At 36.1% G+C, this 20,601-nt stretch overlaps 1 protein-coding gene across 2 annotated transcripts in view; it reads left to right on the forward strand.

Annotated features, from left to right (window-relative positions):
* The first annotated feature begins 8,911 nt into the window (after nucleotides 1-8,911).
* LOC145781156 (uncharacterized) overlaps nucleotides 8,912-20,601 on the forward strand; it is a 122,531-nt gene continuing 110,841 nt past the window's right edge. For both annotated transcript variants that reach the window (XM_082592923.1, XM_082592925.1), the window contains exons 1-8: nucleotides 8,912-9,054; nucleotides 10,697-11,017; nucleotides 15,410-15,670; nucleotides 16,318-16,446; nucleotides 18,153-18,241; nucleotides 18,937-19,093; nucleotides 19,326-19,595; nucleotides 20,245-20,373. In XM_082592923.1, coding sequence (XP_082449049.1) covers nucleotides 10,792-11,017; nucleotides 15,410-15,670; nucleotides 16,318-16,446; nucleotides 18,153-18,241; nucleotides 18,937-19,093; nucleotides 19,326-19,595; nucleotides 20,245-20,373 — 1,261 coding nt within the window. In that variant the 5' untranslated portion in view covers nucleotides 8,912-9,054; nucleotides 10,697-10,791. The remainder of the gene's footprint in view (nucleotides 9,055-10,696; nucleotides 11,018-15,409; nucleotides 15,671-16,317; nucleotides 16,447-18,152; nucleotides 18,242-18,936; nucleotides 19,094-19,325; nucleotides 19,596-20,244; nucleotides 20,374-20,601) is intronic.

Genomic DNA, 20,601 nt, shown 5'->3' on the forward strand with positions numbered 1-20,601 from the left:
CAAACCCTCAGAATGACCGCATTGGCTTTGTGCTACTCCACAGCAAAAAATGCATGCCCTGTTTGGAACAGGTCCTGTCAATCATCGAAGCTTAACTCGGTACTCAATCATTATTGTCGTCTTATTACTGGGTGTCTGAAGCCCACAAATACCAACAAACTTTATCTGCTTGCTGGTATTGCACCACCACACATAAGAAGAGACGTTAACAGTCAAGCTGAAAGGCTAAAACAAACATGTGATGAAAACATCCTCTATATGAAAAAACTGCTGCACAAACCCGGTTGAAATCAAGAAAAAGCTTCCTAACACACGTTCAGCCACTAACCTCAACAAAAGAAGAAACAAGACTTAAGCAATGGAAACAACAATTCGAAAATGACCCATCATACACTGAAATGAAGATCCCACCATCAGAGTCCCTCCCCCTAGGAGCAAACGCTCCTTGGGCAAAGTGGAAAACATTAAATCGACTCCGAACCGGTGTTGGACGTACTAAGTCTGCAATGGTGGAGTGGGGCTACGACACGGGCCCTGTTGCATGTATCTGTGGCACCGAGCCCCAAACAGCGGACCACCTTCTTGTTTGCCCTCGGCTTGCCACCCGGTGCAGTAGGTGGGACCTGTCAGTGTATAACTCCGTTGCGGAAGAATGTGTCAATCTGTGGTGTATCAACGAACTTTAGAAGACTCGATAGAAGAAGAAGTGCTGTGAGTTGCAGACATTCTTTCAAAACACACAGAAACTTTTATAACTTCATCAGATAATGAAAACAATCAGTGTTAGTCAAAGCAATTAACCTAGTTTAATGGGTTCCATAAAATTACCTGTACATATTCAATATGTACAAAACAATTTTTGTAGGGTCTGCTACTATTCGGCTAGTCCGATTCGGCTTGTTCCCTATTCGGCTACAGTCTTTTTCGGCTAGTTCCCTATTCGGCGATTTTTTGAAAATCCAACGATAATCCTTCTGTAATCCAACAAAATCCTTCCTATAGGATTCTAATATATTCTAAGTTTGCATACAGACGGTGACGTAGGATACATGTCGATTTTATGTAAGCAAACATTTCAATTTAATAGTTCAAACATTTTTTGCTAAACTTCATTTCAATTTATTTTTCTTTGTCGGAATGCAAAAGAAACATTATTGTGGAATAAAATACAAAATTCTCTAAATAAACAGAAGGCGTCGTTGGATTTACAGAAGGATTTTGTATTACTAGCCGAAACGGGCCATTTCGTTTTTTGTATGCTGCCGCATATTGCTTGGTCCTGGTTGGGTTATGGTTTTTTTCTTTCTTACTCAACAACATGTTTTGAAATGACAATTCAACTATCAGCATGTGTGAAGACATTATTCTAAGTTTTGAGGTGTTTGCATTTGTTTTTGAAGTACTGTAAAAGTATGCTGCTTCTAAACATCTAACCTACATGAGCCGTTGTAATTATTTTCATTGTTTTGTGGCAGGTGACTTTGCAGTTAGGTAGTTATTGATAGTACTTAAAGAGTATGACTGTTACAACTGCATGTAATTGTTTTATAACAGGTTTTTTCATGCATACTTGTAGCTATTTTGTGATGTAAATTGAATTGATGTGAACAGCAATGAAATGAAATTCCAAGTATCTGTCTACCTTGTTTTTTACAGTTTTTTCAGTGAGTAAAACTTTTTTATTGTCTTTTTACATTTTATTTGTAATGTGCAAATGATTTGTTTATTAATTATGTCAAAATGCTTATCGAATTGACAATTTATTGTAAGGTGTTCTTTTATAAAGACAGTTCATAAACATTTTTTCAGCTAACAATATTCACCATAAAATAACTTGCGTTCTTCTGGTGACTGCGCTAGACTATCACATGATGTTGAGAATGATACCTAGCTTTTATTTCTGACCTTTTGTCAGTTAGCACGACTTACTTTAATATCAGTGGGGCTATACAGATAAACACACCTGTTCATCAGCAAAATGGCACAACACAAAAACATATTGATGAAATAAGTTGCAAGAAATAGTTTCAAAAAATGCAACAAGATTGTCGCCCAATTTGATTGGCCTCTCAAATGATGCCTAAAAACAGTACTGTCTGGCAGCCTGTAAATTTGTCTATATTTTTATGGCTCAACCCCAAGAAACATTGAAATAATATGAGAAAAAAGTTGGAATCAGCAAATCTAATAGGGAACTAGGAAAATCAAATACTTGTGGAAAACTCTGAGCATATACAAATTTAACTTGCAATCAACTCACATATGAGTTTTACATTGATAGTCATTTTACTAAAATGTTATTAAGACAAGTTTTGAGATAATGCAAAGAAATTTATTTTCACACGAGTCAGTTCAATCATATATAGCTTCGATTTCGATCAGCTAGAAGCTAGATTATCTTCAGTTAAGCTGAAAGCAAACAGCACAAAAATCAAATGATGAAAGTGTGAAGGAATAAAAAAACGTTTTACTCTAGCTACGTCAAAGAATTGATGGAAAAACTAACAATCAAAGGCGAAATAAAAGGAAAATGGCACGAAAGAGTATGGTATAGAATTGTACCATCATAAGCCTAACCAGAAACACATCAAAAATACGAAAAATATTAGTTAAAATGACAAAAGATATTAAGTCTGTGCTTAAACCGATAATGACGAAAAGAATTAACTACATCAAATTACCTAGAACTACATCTACAGAATTAACTACATCAAATGATATCCAAGTGGTAACCTGACAACTTCCAGGTTAAACTTCTTAACATTTTTTTTTGTGCAAGAAGTTGTCTGGTTACCACTTGGATATCGTTTGATGTAGTTAATTCTGTAGATGTAGTTCTAGGTAATTTGATGTCAGTTAATTCTTTTCGTCATTATCGGTTTAAGCACAGACTTTATACCTTTTGTCATTTTAACCAACATTTTTCGTATTGTTGATGTGTTTCTGGTTAGGCTTATGATGGTACAATTATATACTATACCATACTCTTTCATGCCATTTTCCTTTTATTTCGCCTTTGATTGTAAGTTTTTCCATCAATTCTTTGACGTAGCTAGAGTAAAACGTTTTTTCAGTCCTTTGCACTTTCATCATTTGATTTTTGTGCTGTTTGCTTTCAGCTTAACTGAAGATAATCTAGCTTCTAGCTGATCGAAGCTATATATGATTGAACTGACTCGAGTGACTCGTGTGAAAATAAATTTCTTCGCATTACAAGACATGTAATCGAGTCGTTCATATCAAGCATTGTTGTCGGTTTGACACCTGTCAGAAGATACTTCATTTTCTTGACGTTTTGAGATATAATCACGCATATATCAGTTTGTGCTGGACTGACAGGTTGCTTTTGTTGTATGACGAATGACGATCTTAAGGCCAACCCAAAAATTTTCAATATTTTTCCTTGCAAATTCGGTTTTTAGATTTGTGTCTTCACGCAGTCCACTTAGATGTGTGATATAGTACAGTTATTTTAATTTCAAAAATAGGTTATCTACTGCATTGTCATTTCTCACTGAGAAAGATCGCTGCTAAACTTTAATATTTGCAGATAATTTGATTGTTTACTCATTCTTTACATTACCTTTGGCTGGTTGGCTTGTATTATTGTAAAGAGAATTCTTATAACAAAATATTTGAACTTTTTCCAGGTGGAACACTGCACGTGTGGATGACAGAGGCCCAATCTCAGGCAGACCCAGGTAAGTTTTGACATCATACTGGGTCATCAATCATCATAGCAATAACTATGAGATCATAGTAGATGATAAACACAGAATATAGCTAAACCTGTTTTTCAATAATGTTGCTTTCTGTTTAATTATAATTTTTCAAAAGCTGCATCACAAACAATTCAAAGTTTTGCATAATATGTTTAATTGTTTGTATCAATCATATTTAAAGCTGTTCACATGTTGGACATAAAATAATAAATTTGATACTACTTACCAAACTCACCAAATAGTCATAATCACACACTAAACAACACTAGGGCCAAAATGACAGACTAATAAAGTAAATATGATTTGGTTTCAATGAAAAACTACTCTTGTGCCTACTGTGGTTAGTTATTGTATTTTTTTGTATGTTGTAACTTCTACCAAAGTGTAATTGTTGTAAACTCAATGTACCAGCAAACTGTTCCAAAGTGATAGAGTATCGCCAAGCCATTTCTTCTGCTAGTTAAGCTCACGTAGCAAAAAGATTAATGGAGCAACTGTAGCTGAGTTCGAAGCTAGTTGATAGCTTTTATTTAATGAAAGAAGCTAAAGTTTTGTCATCTTCCTCAAATCAACTGAATAACGGGTATTTGTTTTTAATATTTAGTAACCTAAAGCTATGTATTGTTTTAGGAAGTGCTTTATTTGTCCTTTCGTTGCAGTGACACTAGTAGGCAATTGTTGAGACTTGAGTTTATGTTGTTTTGCAGACCCTCCTATCACTGCTGTTATCAACTTCATTAAGTCTGATCATTCATTTCTTTCGAATGGAAAATATTATGTTCGATCTGATGAGAATCTTGTCATGAATTGTTCAAGTGACGCCAATCCAGTTGTCCATGAATGTGAATGGAGGTTCTACGAAGGCAACACTCACCGCCTCGACATTGTGACTGTAGGGGATACAAACGGTCACTGCTTATTCAATCAAAGGGTTGATGTCAAGTTCACATCTGTGCGTTGTATTACAACAAATATTCTTGGACCGATGTGGAGTAGTAAAGCAGCTTTCACTGTAGTCCCAACAACTAGTAAGTAATATATTTGAATTGTGTAGTAGTTCTATTTTATTGATATGCACATTTTAATTAAGCGATCTAGCTGACATTGTGCATTGACATTTTTAAACTTTCGTCATGTGCACTTCAATCGTGTGATAGCAAACCAATATGACTGTTTTTGAGTACACGACATCGTGGCGCGTCCAACTTGGTGCGAGACTAACAACCAAGGCTTATTTGTTGCAGAAACAAATTGTCACTGGGTGAATATCACCTCAAATCTTTTTGTCGCAAAGTCTGTTTTCTATTAAGCACATTTAGATATTTTCTGTTTAATTATAAATATTATGACATAATATTGAAAACAACAAAGGGCAAGCTAATTAGTTACCGAACATATAATAAGCTTATGTTTTAACCATATAGTTGTCAGTAATTTCGCTTTACTTGATGGAGTAAATAGTATGTTTTCTTGTTGCACAGAATGTGTGGCAAAGAACTTACTGTATGTCACTATGTAATGCTATCATATTTTATGTGACTTCAGCATTGGCTCAGATGTGATTCGCCGCGTTTTGAGTTTTACATCACTTTCCATTTTCTTAGATTCTTGCATGTTTTCCAACGCAAAACGAAACGAAATTGGTTTAGTGTAAAGAAAATGAAACCAAACAAGTAAATTTAATCTGAAATAAGGAAACAAAATTTTGTTTTGATATTCACACAGCTATACCGATTAGGCTGCATTTTGGTCAACTAAAATAATTACACTTGCAACCATCTCACTGCGCCAACACAACACTGTTTAATTCCGACTCGATAGCTGATAGCTCAGTTGGTTAGCGCGTGGCTTCGTTTACGAAATCACGCGCTACTAAAAGTGAAACTCAATCTATTGTATAACCTTCGACTGAGCCACGAAGCCCTCGCTTCATCAAAGAAAATGATTCATCATACCTAGGGTTGGGATTTCGGGATCAAATTTGAAATCCCGGGATTTTTACTCCTTAATCCCGGGATTTGTCGGGATTACCAAAGTAGGAAAATACACATGCAAGCTACACAAACCACGATTAATTATTTATTGTAATAGGCTACTGACGCAAAAACATGAGAGCATCGAGAATATCATCGTTAAGACGATTTCTGATTTTGCTTGCAAAATATTCAAGAGCTGAAAATGCACGTTCAGCCTCAACAGATGTTGGCTTAATACTTTTCAATGCCTCATATAAATTGTTAAGGTTTTCTGGCTTTTTTTGCTTGCTTTATATAGCAGCGTTTCTTTCAGCATTACTCGAGCGCCGATATCACAGTTTTGTGCTTTTTCACTTTCATCTTCTACTACGAAAGCATGCGACTCTTGAGCTAAAGTCATTTCAGTGTCATAGCTACTATCTTCTGTAATGGCATCTTCATGCTGTTCAGTAGAGCCTCGATCCAATTCAACAGTTGGGCTTGGGAACAATCTTTGAAGAACGTTCGTGGCCAAGGCAGCGAGTTTCTGACGTTTTATTTCATGACCAAGCGGATCCTGCCGTTGATCAATCTGGAAAGGTTTCTTGAGGTACCCAAAAAGGTGAACCAGTTCGGCATTCCAACGCTCGTCGATTCGAAACCTAAACCTTTTTCTTCAAGTCCTTTCTAATTTCCGAATTTAGTTATTTGTCCCTTTGTACTAAACGCTGAAGCTTTCAAAACGGCTTGACAAAAGTTACATTTTGCTTTTTCTGTAGATTTACAATACAAAAAGTTTTGCCACACCTCGGATTTTCTCTCTGAACTTACATTTTCAAAATTCGCCGTTCTGAGCTAAATTTTAATTTCTCCTTTGCAAAAAGATAGGGCAGAATTAGCAGAAACTGTCCTAACAGCGCAATGTTCCGAAAGCTAGTGCAATTCGCTATTACCACAGCGAACTCGCAGCATCAGGCTAAGACAGGTCGTCAATATCTACATTGTGAAGTAAGCAACGATCATGCTGCTAAAAGTGAAACTCAATCTATTGTAAAAATTATTTATCGCAGCTTTTGTACTCTCAAACACAATCTAGGTTGCATATTTTTTTCAAATTAAGTATAAAAGCGCCGGCACAACATCAACTCGATGTAAGCAATCAGATAACCTCTCATGAGGCTTTTTTAGGGACTTCAGAAAAACAGTATTTTCCCATGAACAGACTATATCTTGTGATTTAAATGTAATTTTATTTTTTTCTAGCCGAGACGCTTTTCTACAATAAAATCAACAGAGTGTTCAAAAAGAAACTGAAACAAAACAAAGGAATCTTGTAAGAAACAAAATTTATTTTCTGGTTCAAAACTGACTGAAACGTAAATGGCGGTGCTGTGCTGTGTGAAGTTCAAAATGAAAGTTGTTTTGTTATAAGCTGGAAGCATGAGAGTTTAAGAACCCAGAAAGTTGCGTAAAACCCAAACTACAAAGGCCAAACACGTTTTTCGAAAGTAATGGGCTAACAAATTGCGCGGTAGTTGGATTGAGTAATAAAATATATGGTACTTCCAGTTTCAATTGATTCTATTGCTTGCAATTTTTTATTTTAATTATGCCATTTGTGTATTAAAACAAGACTTTATTACCTATGTAAACAATATCTTGTGATAAAAATTCAACTTTGGTATGCCAATAATATCCGCATGACAAATAATGCTCAATGGAACATACCCTTTGCGGCAAATTGTGTCTGTGACAAATCATTTGCAATCAACAATGTCGCGCCATATTGTCTTGGTCTCCAGTATTTTATTGTGCTCACAAATGACTTTCATTTGTTTTAATCAACACATTTTGTGTTAACCAAGGTTGCAAACTCGGTGTAACAATCAATGTGCAATGCCTCACGACGGGCTGCTTTGTGTCTTGACCGAACGCGCTGTTTTAGTTATGGAATTCTTGTGCGATGTGTTATTATCGGTTATTGACCTGTAGTAACCTTTGATTGTAAAATCTTTATTATGTAACGTACTTCCAGATCATTCTGTAACATGCAAACCTAGAATATTCTTTTGTTTTTCACAATTGCCAAATGTCGCTTGTCATGACGTCATAAGAAGGTTTACCAGCGGATCTTTGATTGCGAAATCTTTATTACGTGACGTATTTCTAGAACATTTTTGTTGACGTGCAAATCTGGAAGCTTCTTTAACTTGCTTGTTTACGTGTAGTGCAACTTGACAGAACAATGAGTTCTTATGATGTTACATTACGTAACCTTCTGGAAGTTACTAGACCAAACAACCTGCTATAAATAGTGGTGTAATTTGCGTATCATTATTATGAGTGATCATTGTTGTAGTAGTGGCAGTTGGTAATAGACGCAAAGGTTATTGTTGATCGAGAGTTGAAGTTATTGAATACGAGTAAAGCAAAGTTGATGCTAATATAATTTCTGAATGAAATTAGAATCGTATGAGAAGCTGTGAGTGGATTACGTTAAACTCGATTAATAGTTGTAAGCGTTGGAATCTATTGCTGTTCACTGTTACTATTACTTTGATTAGTTGCTGGAAGTGCTGAACCATTCTTTAAAGTCCTTCAAGAATTTTCATTATCATTTCACTAGTAGAACTATTCGACATTTGATTGACTGCTTTTCGGTTATAACCCATTAAACTACGTCATTAAACCTTTCCAAGTCTCTTTCCTGGTAAGAGATAGAAAGAAATTGTGACACTCGGTTATTTTAGTTCGAATGCGTCGTAGTATTTGCAAACTTGTGTTTTTCCTTTTCAATTCACACCAAATTCATTGTTTGTAATTTAATTTTTCAATTTTAATGTTAAGTTTTCGAATTCAGCATAAAAGCAGCTTTGAGGGTTAGTGTTGGCAGCCCACCTGCAAATAGCCTATTATGTGAAAAACGATTTTGATAAAAAAAACTCTTTGATTTCTTTGGTGGTTTGAAGATTAATAAAGTCCACTATTTCTGCAGTGCAACGCTGAGAAAAAATGGGCTTACCATGGAATGAGATGCAGATTTCGAATAACATATTTTAACCACAAACTTTATGTGAACTTAACATAAAAGATCATCTTGTGTTATCACCTTTCAGGATCAGTAATCATTCACCCTGCAAACCTTCACAACAATTTGTTGACGATAAGACGAGGTGAAAATCTAGAATTGTCTTGTTCTGTTGATTATGGAATTGATTTGGATGCGACATATCAGTGGGAAGGTCCATACGGTTTTTCTTCTGCAACTTCTAAACTCAGCCTGACACAATTTAGGTCATCTGATACTGGAGATTACACTTGCACAACAACTGATCCATTTGGAAGCTTTAAGAGAAGGATATACATTGACGTTGTTTGTAAGTTTGTATTAGGTGTTGAAATTAAGTTGTTAGACATTTTAAGTTTGTTCTCGATGATTAAAACATTATGTTTCAGAAATGTTGCACAGGTTTTAGAATTTCGCAAACATTGGTTGCTTGTCCGAATATGTTACGTGCGGCAATGCCGTTGAAGCAATTTGGTTTAGTTGAAACAACTTTAGTTTATCCTTTCTCTCATTCTGTGCTGCACCTATTGAAGCACACACGACTGCAGGAGTACTGGTAGATCTTAGGACTACTTATTTTATGGACTTTTTTTTATATGACCCGTAAAGTTTTTCTCAGACCTTAATGCGGCCTTTCATGCTTGCAGACTTGGACCCCTGTTAAGCTATATAGGCTAGTCAAACTTTTGGGTATTTAAAAAAGTTATTTCCTTATGTAGCAAGACCTGCAGCGTTCCTCTAACTAAGGCATTTGAAAGGAAAAGTATATCAATCGTTTTGACCGACTTGTGATATGTCACGATAGTGCGCTTCGTCAAAACTAAAAACGTACCAGTCAGAAAATATATTGTATGATATAGTACAAATGACGGCGGAAGAAGGTTTACAGTATAATAAGAACATTGTTTCCTTAACCTAACATAAGATACAATTTTTGAACAAATAAAGCCAATAAGTCTGTTCGTCAAAGCCGAAATAGTTGGAGTCATCAAATTAAAAATATGAATTGCAAATTTAAGGCAATTTTTATGCTTTTTTTGTATGAAGCAGAAACTTTGTGATCAGCAGGACGGTAGAACATCTCGAAGCCATTTTCCTGTTAAGTCATAAAGTAAACCGATGCTACTGTAGTTATTCTATTTGGAGCAGATTTGATAGGGCAGTCAAAGATTATGATAGGTAGTCTCTGCTCCATCCCACCCCAATAACATGCAGCAGAGGCCCCATGCCCCAATGTGTTAAGAATACTTCAAAACGGTCCTCCTCAAGCAAAGTTCATTTTTTATCAGAGGTTCATCTTGTGATAACTATCATAAAAATAAGACAACTTGTTGATGAATATGAACAAATAAAAATTCGTGAATGAACCTCCGATTCATTGGCGGTTTTGTGTCACCCAATCCTGTTTCTGAAGTTCAAAACCAGTTAGGATATCAAGGACGGGAGTTTGGTGGGGAGAGATGGGCGTAGAAAAAAATCACTTTAAAGCTTTGTTAAATTAAGCGTGAAAGTAGACAATCAAAATATAGTTATTTGGTTTCAATGAAAAACTACCACTGTGTCTCTTGTAGTTAGTTACTGTATTTTGTTGCATGTCGTAACTTCTTCTGAAGTACATATGTTTTCTTGCCAACTAAATGTAGTCAGCAAACTGTTCCAAAGCGATAGAATTTCGCCAAGCCATTTCTGCTGCTAGTTGAGCTCAAGTAGAAAAAAGATTAATGGAGCAACTGTAGCTGAGTCTTTAACGAAGCAAGTTGATAGCGTTTAATATTTAATGAAAGATGCTAAAGTTTTTTCATCTTCGTCAAACCTTCACGGCAACTGAATAACGGGTATTTGTTTATAATATTTAGTAACCTAAAGCTATGTATTGTTTTAGGGAGTGCTTTGTTTGTCCTTTCGTTGCAGTGACACTAGTAGGCAATTGTTGAATTTATGTTGTTTTACAGACCGTCCTGTCTCTGCTGTTATCAACTTCATTAAGTCTGATCATTCATTTCTTTCGAATGGAAAATATTATGTTTGATCTGATAAGAATCTTGTCATGAATTGTTCAAGTGACGCTAATCCAGTTGTGCATCAATGTACATGGAGGTTCTACGATGACAACAATTACAGCCGCGACATTGCCACTGTTGGGGCTACAAACGGTCATTGCTCATTCAATCAAGGGGTTGACGTCAAGTTCACGTCAGTGCGTTGCATTGCAACAAATAGTCTTGGAACGACGTGGAGTAGTAAAGCAGCTTTCACTGTAGTCCCAACAAATAGTTAGTAATATATTTGAATTGTGTAGTAGTTCTATTTTACTGATATGCACATTTTAATTAAGCGATCTAGCTGGCATAGTATATTTTCATTTTTAAAGTTTTGTCATGTGCACTTCAATCGTGTGATAGCAAACCAATATGACTGTTTTTGTGTACACGACATCGTGGCACGGCCAACTTGGTGCGAGACTGACAACCCAGGCTGATTTGTTGCAGAAACAAATTGTCACAGGGTGAATATCACCTCAAAACTTTTTGTCGCAAAGTCTGCTTTCTATTGAGCACATTTAGATATTTTATGTTTGTATATAAATATTATGACATAATATTGAAAACAACAAAGGGCAAGCTATCGAACAAATAATAAGCTTATATTTTAACTATGAATATAGTTATAAGTAATTTCGCTTTACTTGATGGAATAAATAGTATGTTTTCTTGTTGCGTAGAATTTGTGGCAAAGAACTTTCTGTATATCACTATGTAATGCTACGATATTTTATGTGACTTTAGCATCAGCTCAGATGTGATTCCCTCGCGATTTGAGTTTTACATCACTTTCTATGTTCTTAGATTCTTGCACGTTTTCCAACGCAAAACGAAACGAAGTTATTTTAGTGTAAAGAAAAATGAAACCGAACCAGTAAATGTGTAGTTGTGTAGTGTGTACTGAAATGAGAAAATGAAATCGAACAAGTAACTTTATGCTGAAATGAGGAAATAAAGTTTTGTGATTCACACAGCAATACCGATTAGGCTACATTTTGGTCAACTAAAGTAATTATACTTGCAACGTATGCCATCTCACTGCGCCAACACAACGCTGTTTAATTCCGCTCCGATAGCTCAGTTGGTTAGCGCGTGACTTCGTTCAGGAAGTCACGCGCTACTAAAAGTGAAACTCTATCTAATTAACTCAAACAACTCAAACAAAGTGAAACTCAAACAATCTAACTAGGTTTACTGTATAGAAAGTGAAACCAAACAATTAAATTTATGCTGAAATGAGGAAATAAAATTTTGATATTCATACAGCAATACCGATTAGGCTACATTTTGGTCAACTAAAGTAATTACACTTGCAACGTACGCCATCTCACTGCGCCAACACAACGCTGTTTAATTCCGCCCTGATAGCTCAGTTGGTTAGCGCGTGACTTCGTGAACGAAGAAGCTTCAAGATCAACAACACGTTGACAATCGAAAACTTCACTTTGTCAATCTCGGTGACCGGACTGCGTCAGTGGTTTAACAACCTCTACAAGTAGGCTATGCGAAACTGCCAGGATTGAGCTCTCAAAGAAGCTTTTCTAGTCCTAGAATAAAGATTCAATCAATCAATTGTAGTTTAGTGCGGACATTGCCTGATTGATCATTGCATTTTCAATATTAACTTTATTGTTTGTTGGCAGTTTACATTTTTTTTGTTTTTAATGTTTAAGTATTTATTTTCGTTACTCCGCTTAGTCCAGTGGTTCTTAAACTGGGGGGCGTGTGATGCTCACAAGGGAGGCGCAAGAAATTGAAAAACTCTGCATGAATTATGACTAAACATATCTTCACAACTACGCTAGACAGTCGATTGTTGAAGATGAAACTTTGTGTTACAGTGGCACAGTGTTTGTAGATCGTGTTGTTGTCGTCACATCTCGCATTCTTTGTGATGTTTTAGACGTTGCTAAATGTTTGCGCGACACCTTAACTTTCGTAACACAACGGCTTTCTGACACCGAGCTTTAGTTGTAATAATAATGGCAACGACTGACCAACAAGTGACAGAGGCTAGAAGTATAACAGTATCCCCAATTCTACAATAGTACCAGTGTAAACTATTTTTTTAATTTTAGCATTGATTTAAATGGATTTATTTTTAATTAATCAGTGCTATTGACATAAAATGAGTGGGGAAAAAGAGAAAGTATGACAAAAATTATCTGAAGTTTGGCTTTATAGATGTCACAGTAAATGACCAAGTTGTACCACAATGCGTCATATATCTTTAAAATCTGAACAATGACGGTTTGAGACCAACTCGTTCGCAGCGTCATCTGCGACATGAAAAAAAACACCTTGACCACCAAAGTAAAGTTTTAGCTTTTTTCCAAAGCAAGAAAGACTCTTTTAAAAAAAATGAAGATTGCAAGTAGCGAGTGCTTTCGCCAATCGTCGTCGGCGGAAGTTGTAGAAGCGTCTTTCGGAATTTGGCATCATCGAGTTGGCCTACCTCGTGGACATTTTCGAAGGCTTTAATAAATTAAATCTGCTCCAGCAGGGCAAGAATACTAATCACATTAAAGACTATGATGCCATCCAGGCTTTCATAGCAAAACTGGGGCTATGGCATCGTCGAGTTCAAAAAGGAAACGCAGCTTCATTTTCCAACCTCGATATTGTCCTTGAGAAAAAACAAATTGAACTGAAAAGGCGAGCTTAAGTTCGTAGTGGAGTGCCACCTTCAGCTTTGGAAACAAGAATTTGAACGTTATTTTCCAGACTTGGGTGATACCGAACTTCCAGAATGAGAAAATTCTTCCCGACAATTTACAAGAGAAATTGTTGAAGCTAAAATGAACTTCTACTGCAAGGGACAACCTTGAAGCAATGCCACTATGAAATATGTGCACATTAACAAGAGTGTGGGTCTGTGGCTGTATGCACACTTCTTCCATTTTCATCAACTTACTTGTGCGAAAATGGTTTTTCTACTCTCGTGAACATAAATACAAAATCAAGAAACAAACTTGGACGTGAAGCCGATCTGAGATGTGCATTATCTGCTACTAATCCTCAAATTAAACATTAGGTATCCACGAAAAAGTTACATCCTTCGCATTAATGCAACTTACCTGAAAATGAATTGCTGTTCTGCTTAATATTTTTTGATTTTGAAACAAGGTGGGGCGCGAATTTTGTTAGAATTGTAAAAGGGAGGCGTGTCTCAAAAAGTTTAAGAACCACTGGTTAGTCGGTTCAGTCGAAAATTGAGATAACGCTTTAAATCAAAAATGATATAATCGCAGTTTTTTGCACTCTCAAACGCAATCTATTTTGCATATTTTTTTAAACTAAGCATTAAAGCGCTTTTTTATTTCAAATCCGGTACAATATTAACTCGATGTAAGCAATCAGATCGCCTCCCATGAGGCTTTTTCAGGAACTTCATAAAAAGATTGTTTTCCCATGAACAGACTAGGCCTATATATCTTGTGATTTAAATGCAATTTTATTTTTTTCTGACCGAGACGCTTTTCTACAATAAAATCAACAGATATTTTAGGAGCCTTCAAAAAAAAACGTAAATTAAAACAAAACAAAGGAATCTTGTAAGAAACAAGATTTATTTTCAGGTGCAAAACAGGCTAAACGCAAACGACGATGCTGTGTGAAACTCAAAGCGAAAGTTGTTTTGTTATGAGATGGAAGCATGAGAATTTAAGAATGCACAAAGTGCCGTAAAACTCAAAACTACAAGGCCAAACACGTTCTTCGAAAGTATTGTGTTAACAAATTGCGCGGTAGTTGCATTGAGTAATAACTATACTTCCAGTTTCAATTGATTCTATTGCTTGTAATTTCGTATTTTAAATGTTATGCCATTTGTGCATTAAACAAGACTTTATTACCAATGTAAACAATATTTTGTGATAAAAATTCAACTTTGGTACATATCCGCGCGACAAGGAGTGCTCAACGGAACATAGCCTATCCTTTGCGCTAAATTGTGCCTGTGACAAATCAATTGCGGTCAACAATGTCGCGCCAAATTGTCTTGGTCTCCAGTTTTTTTTTATTGTGCACACAAATGGTTTTTATTTGTTTTAATCAACACATTTTGTCTTAACAAAGGTTGTAAACTCGGTTGTTTTAGTTGGAATGCGTCAAGTATTTGCGAACTCGTGTTTTCCTTTTCAATTCACACCAAATTCATTGTTTATAATTGACTACAATTTTAATGTTAAGTTTTCGAGTTCTACATAAAGGCAACTTTTCGGGTTAGTGTTGGCAGCCCACCTGCAAACGTAATGTGAAAAACGATTTAGATTGAAAAAACTCTGACTCCTTTGTTGGTGTCAAAATTAATAAAGTCCAACATTTCTGCAATGCAAGACTTAGAAAAGATGTGCATTCAGATTTTGCGCCCTAAGGATTGCGGCTTTGAGGGTTAGTGTTGACCGCCCACCTGCAAATAAAATGTGAAAAACGATTTTGATAAAAAAAAATTCATTTTTTTGTTGGTTTCAAGATTAATAAAGTCCAACATTTCTGCAGTGCAAGACTTACAAAAGATTTGCTTTCCATGAAATGAGATGAAGATCAAGAATTTCGAATAACGTATTTTAACCACAAACTTTATGTAAACTTAACATAAAATCTTGTGTTATCACTTTGCAGGATCAGTAAACATTTACCATGCAAACCTTCGCAACAATGTGTTGACGATAGAACGAAATGAAGACCTGGAATTATCTTGTTCTGTTGATCATGGGAGTGAGTTGGGTGCGACATATCAATGGGAAGTTCTGAATAGTTTTTCTGTTACAACTTCTACACTCAGTCTAACACAATTAAATTCATCGGATGCTGGAAATTACACTTGCACAACAACTGATCGATTTGGAAGCTTTACTCGAAGCATATTTGTTAATATTGTTTGTAAGTTTGTGTTTCCCTGGTGTTTAAAATTGGTGATTAATAATATAAGAAAACAGGTAGCCTATGCCCTAAATCTAGAAATAAGTTTTGTTTATAATATCATCAACATATATTGCTAGTCAAACAAGGGATAAAGGTATAGAGCCATCACTAGATGTACTCGTAAACTACGTTATGTTAAATTGCGACTTTAACGTTGCGTATTCGTGAACAAAGCTAAGAAAAGATTTAGAGGAGTGTAAAGTATTATCATTTCTTCTGTAGGCTACACCAGCAATATTTGATTGTAGTTTATCAAGTTAAATTCCTTTCATTTTTAGCGGGAAATCGCAAAACAATTATTTTCGACTGGTAACAGTACTGTGTCTTCCGATTTTCGTTCAGTTGTAGCCTGCTACGTACTCCCGTAATGTAATCCTGAGTTTTACGCGGTCGGCCACTGGGTCTGGTTGCATCTTCGGAGAGTGTTTTTTGTGAACGCTAGTCTCATTGTCGGCCTATATAGGTTGCAATCATTCAACAAGGTTGTCAAGTTTATGATAAACCCATGTCAACTTAGAAAATTGCCTTTAACAAAAAAATTCTGCACTGCCTGCAGTTTATTTTCTTAGCATATTAAATTAAAAACTTGTCCATTTGTTTTATAGATGAACCTTATCAAGATAGGAACACAAAGTCGGATTCTTTTTGTCAATGGAAGCCACCCGGTCCAGGATTTTGCATGGCATCGTTTTATTCCAACCCAAAAGCTGAGTTTGTATCTTTGACTAAAAACGGTAATTTCTAATTCACGAGTTGGTTACGATCTTTTTCAACTTTGGTAATAATACTTCAAGAACGTCTATTGTTCATCTATTGCTTCCACTTCCAACGCTTAGAGCAATACACAATATCCACATTCCTGGCTGAGATGTTTTGCGGGATGAAGATGAATTCGATAGATTGCTTTCTAAATTAGCATTTTTTGTTAAACCAACATCTATTGACAGCTAACAGTTACTGAATCATAAACTAATATTGTTCTGTTTTATTGTTGTAGGCTTATGCGTTGGATTTTCTGTGTTAAAATCCTGATAAAATAGTGAAGGCTATTGTTACTACTTTATTTAGCTAAAGTGTTTGGTGTTTGTACATTTTTCTGACCTTGCAACTGCAGTTGTCATTTTTATAACTAAAAAGCGATGAACCCATAGGCGCCTAACTATTTTTTTATCCGTGGGGGCGAAAGCGTGTTTCATAAGCAGCAACGTAAATTCAGCGAAATGTCACGCAGATGGATGACGTAATTATGTCGTCACACTAGGATTGCTTTTATTGCCACACTCGGAGTTATCGCTACGTTCGACCTACCGTTAATTATAATAAACAAAACTCGACCAAAACACATGCTATGCGTCTGCGTTGGCCAGCGGTTGATGGACTGCGACTCTTTGAGCTAAGCACAACATAAAGTTTAGCAACGAACTAGATTTATTAGCATGAAACAAGAGACGAAAAGGTTTACTAAAAGGTATACTGTAAATGGAATGAAAATACTAACTTGATCATACGCTTGAAAATATACCTGTTGAAAGCAAAATCATTCATGTTTACATCACTTTAACAGCACGTCACCTTGAATAAATTTAAAAGTTGCTGACACCGTAAACAGCCCTTGAAAAATAGTTACGGAGAGACGTTTGATTAAGTTTTCGACTTGACATTGCTCCCTTTTCACTACAATATCGCAACTTATGGCTGACCAGCTTTCAAGTTTGAATTCGCTGTCATACGCCCGTGTTGCAGATGAAAGACGCGCATATTACCCGCCTTTGATCGGGTTTCTATGGCAACGGTCGTGTGTGCGACATGCAGTTTGCGCGAGTCCGTTGTTGCGTTGATTATGCTGCCGTGTGTGCGCCATGCGGTTTGTACCAGCCCTTGTTACGTTGGTTAGTGGTTACCTCGGGCCGAGACTTCAAGTTCATTTTCACAGCGAGCGATTCACTGCCGCGACAATTCTCTGCAGAGGTTTCGACTTTCGAAAGCGACATCGAGTCTGTTTGCAAGCGCATTAAGCTAAACGCACGCTGCGTCAACGTAGCAAATTATGTTGTTTTTGGGTGCATTCAACATCTGATGACATTGAATCGACGCAAAATAGTAGATTCTTGCTATGTCTCAAGCAGCAAAATCAGTCATTTTGTTAAATCAATGTAAAAATGACAGATTTTTTTGTTGGGGTGGGATTGTAGCATCGCTACTCGTTCTAGTGATTATTTATCGCGAAGCTGTTGCGGTTTGCATTTAAAAATGTTTTCCTGCTGCCGATCGCTAGTTCATCTATTGTTTTATGTATCAATGCAGTATAAAAAGTTGCTCCCACGCAGAAATATGCGTGGGGGCCTGGCCCCCACGCCCCCACGGGTTAGGCGCCTATGGATGAACCCATTTTGAGCCACTAACACAATAAAAATGTTTTTAAAAAAAACATGCGTTCCAGGTTCAATTGTGAAAAATGACGCATTAATGTATTTGACCTCTACTACTGTGCCAAAGGACCAACAAATATTCTTATTTAAACGATCAAATGTAAGTGACATGACGATTAAAGTTAAAAATTTACTTTGCTGAATCGTTTTAATACTAGAGTTGTAGAATCGGAATTCAAATTTCTGTTGCAAGGTGACTTTTCAGCAAGATATTGCAGGTTCAGTTCTTCAGCTTCATAAGACTAACACCTTTTACAGTGACGCTGCGTGAAAATTTTTTGATTCGCTTTAGATTACATCCTGATTTGAGTGTTATACCATGCCAACCGTTGTGAATTTGTAAAAGAAAGTAATCGAAGATGTCAGCTTAAAGCTTAAGTTACAATACCGTTACTCATGGGCTATGCATGTGATATCATGTGTTGGTTTATTTTAGTAAAGTTATATTGCAGTCAGCAATTGACGGGTATAAGATTTGTTTTTGTAAGATTTAGGTGTGTTTTCTGATTTTTAATAAGAAAAGCAGATTCAACTCGTTTCCTTTTCATAAGCTGTTTTACAGATAGTTCCTTGATCATTTTTTTGTAAGGTTGGTTGCAGAATTTGATCTCCAATAATGATTTGTGGCGGTCAGGTGCACCATGCCTTTTGCCGCTCCTACCCGAAAACGTCTTTTTTCTTTTTTACTCTCTTAGATTGTTGCAATCTATTTCTTACTATCCCACGAGAATACTCAAATTGTATTGGGTTATTTTTATTTTATAACAAATATAATCAATAACTATTGTTCTTTAGGTGTCTGCTGATGACGACGGGTTATATACGCTTACTCTTTCCTTGTCCGCTTATTCGGGAACGCAATTTAAGTTCAATTTTACTGTGACCGTATCTAATGGAAGTTCATGGGCTGCTTCTACAAATTTTACAGCTTTCACTGTTGATTCAAAAAACAGTTAGTTATGAGTCTGTAATTGGTAGCTCTTGGTGGTGTTTGATCTACTGTTGAATCATAGCTCTGCTGTAGAGTTTAAATCAATAGCTTTTCATTTCATTGAAGTTACACATAAAGTTTATTATAACTACCTGTGGATAGATATGTCTGGACAGCGACGCCTTTGTTCAAGATAATGCGCTTGGTGTAAACACAACATGAAAAACATTATTCTGATGATTGCTCCTTTCAGGGTCAATCACGTTTAACATTTCTGACAATGCGAGACTTGAAAACAACGTGTTGACCATAGAACGAGATGAAGATCTAGATCTATCTTGTTCTGTGGACTATGGGAGTGATTTGAATGCAACATATCATTGGGAACGCTCAGATGGTTTTTCTTCCACAACTTCTACACTCAGCTTGAAACAATTAAGTTCGTCGGATACAGGAAATTACACTTGCACAACAACTGATCGATTCGGAAACTTTACTGGAAGCATATTTGTTGATGTTGTTTGTAAGTTTGTGTTTTTCAGCTGTTTAAAATTTGTGATTAATAATATGAGAAAACAAGTACGCCCTAAATCTGGAAATAAGTTTTGTTTATAATATCGTCAACATATGTTGCTAGTCAAACAAGGGATAAACATATAGACTAGAGCCATCACTGGATGTAGGCCTACTCGTAAACTACGTTATGTTAAATTGCGACTTTAACGTTGCGTATACGTGAACAAAGCTAAGAAGAGATTTAGAGCAGTGTAAAAAAGTATTATCATTTCTTCTGCACATCATCAATATTTAATTGTAGTTTATCAAGTTAAATTCCTTTTATTTTTGGCGGGAAATCGCAAAACAATTATTTTCGACTGGTAACAGTACTGCGCGTTCCAATTTTCGTTCAGTTGTACTACGTACTCACGTAATGTAATCCTCTGACATTTACGCGGTCGGCCACTGGGTCTGGTTGCATCTTCAGAGAATGTTTTTTTGTGAACGCTAGTCCCATTGTCGGCCTATATAGGTTGCAATCATTCAACAAGGTTGTCAAGTTTATGATAAACCAAAGTCAACTTAGCAAATTGAATTTAACAAAAAAATTCTGCACTGCCTGCAGTTTATTTTCTTACCATATTAAATTAAAAACTTGTCCATTCGTTTTATAGATGAACCTTATCAAGATAGGAACACAAAGTCGGATTCTTTTTGTCAATGGAAGCCACCCGGTCCAGGATTTTGCATTGTAACTTTTTTTTCCAATCCAAAAGCTGAGTTTGTATCTTTGACTAAAAACGGTAATTTCTAATTCACGAGTTGGTTACGATCTTTTCAACTTTGGTAATACTTCAAGAACGTCTATTGTTCATCTATTGCTTCCACTTCCAACGCTTAGAGCAATACACAACATCCACATTCTTGGCTGAAATGTTTTGTGGGATGAAGATGAATTCGACAGATTGCTTTCTAAATTAGCATTTTTTGTTAAAATCAACATCTATTGACAGCTAACAGCAGGGCTGGGG

The sequence above is a fragment of the Aplidium turbinatum genome, chromosome 12 (assembly GCF_918807975.1).
Source record: "Aplidium turbinatum chromosome 12, kaAplTurb1.1, whole genome shotgun sequence".
NCBI lineage: Eukaryota > Metazoa > Chordata > Ascidiacea > Aplousobranchia > Polyclinidae > Aplidium > Aplidium turbinatum.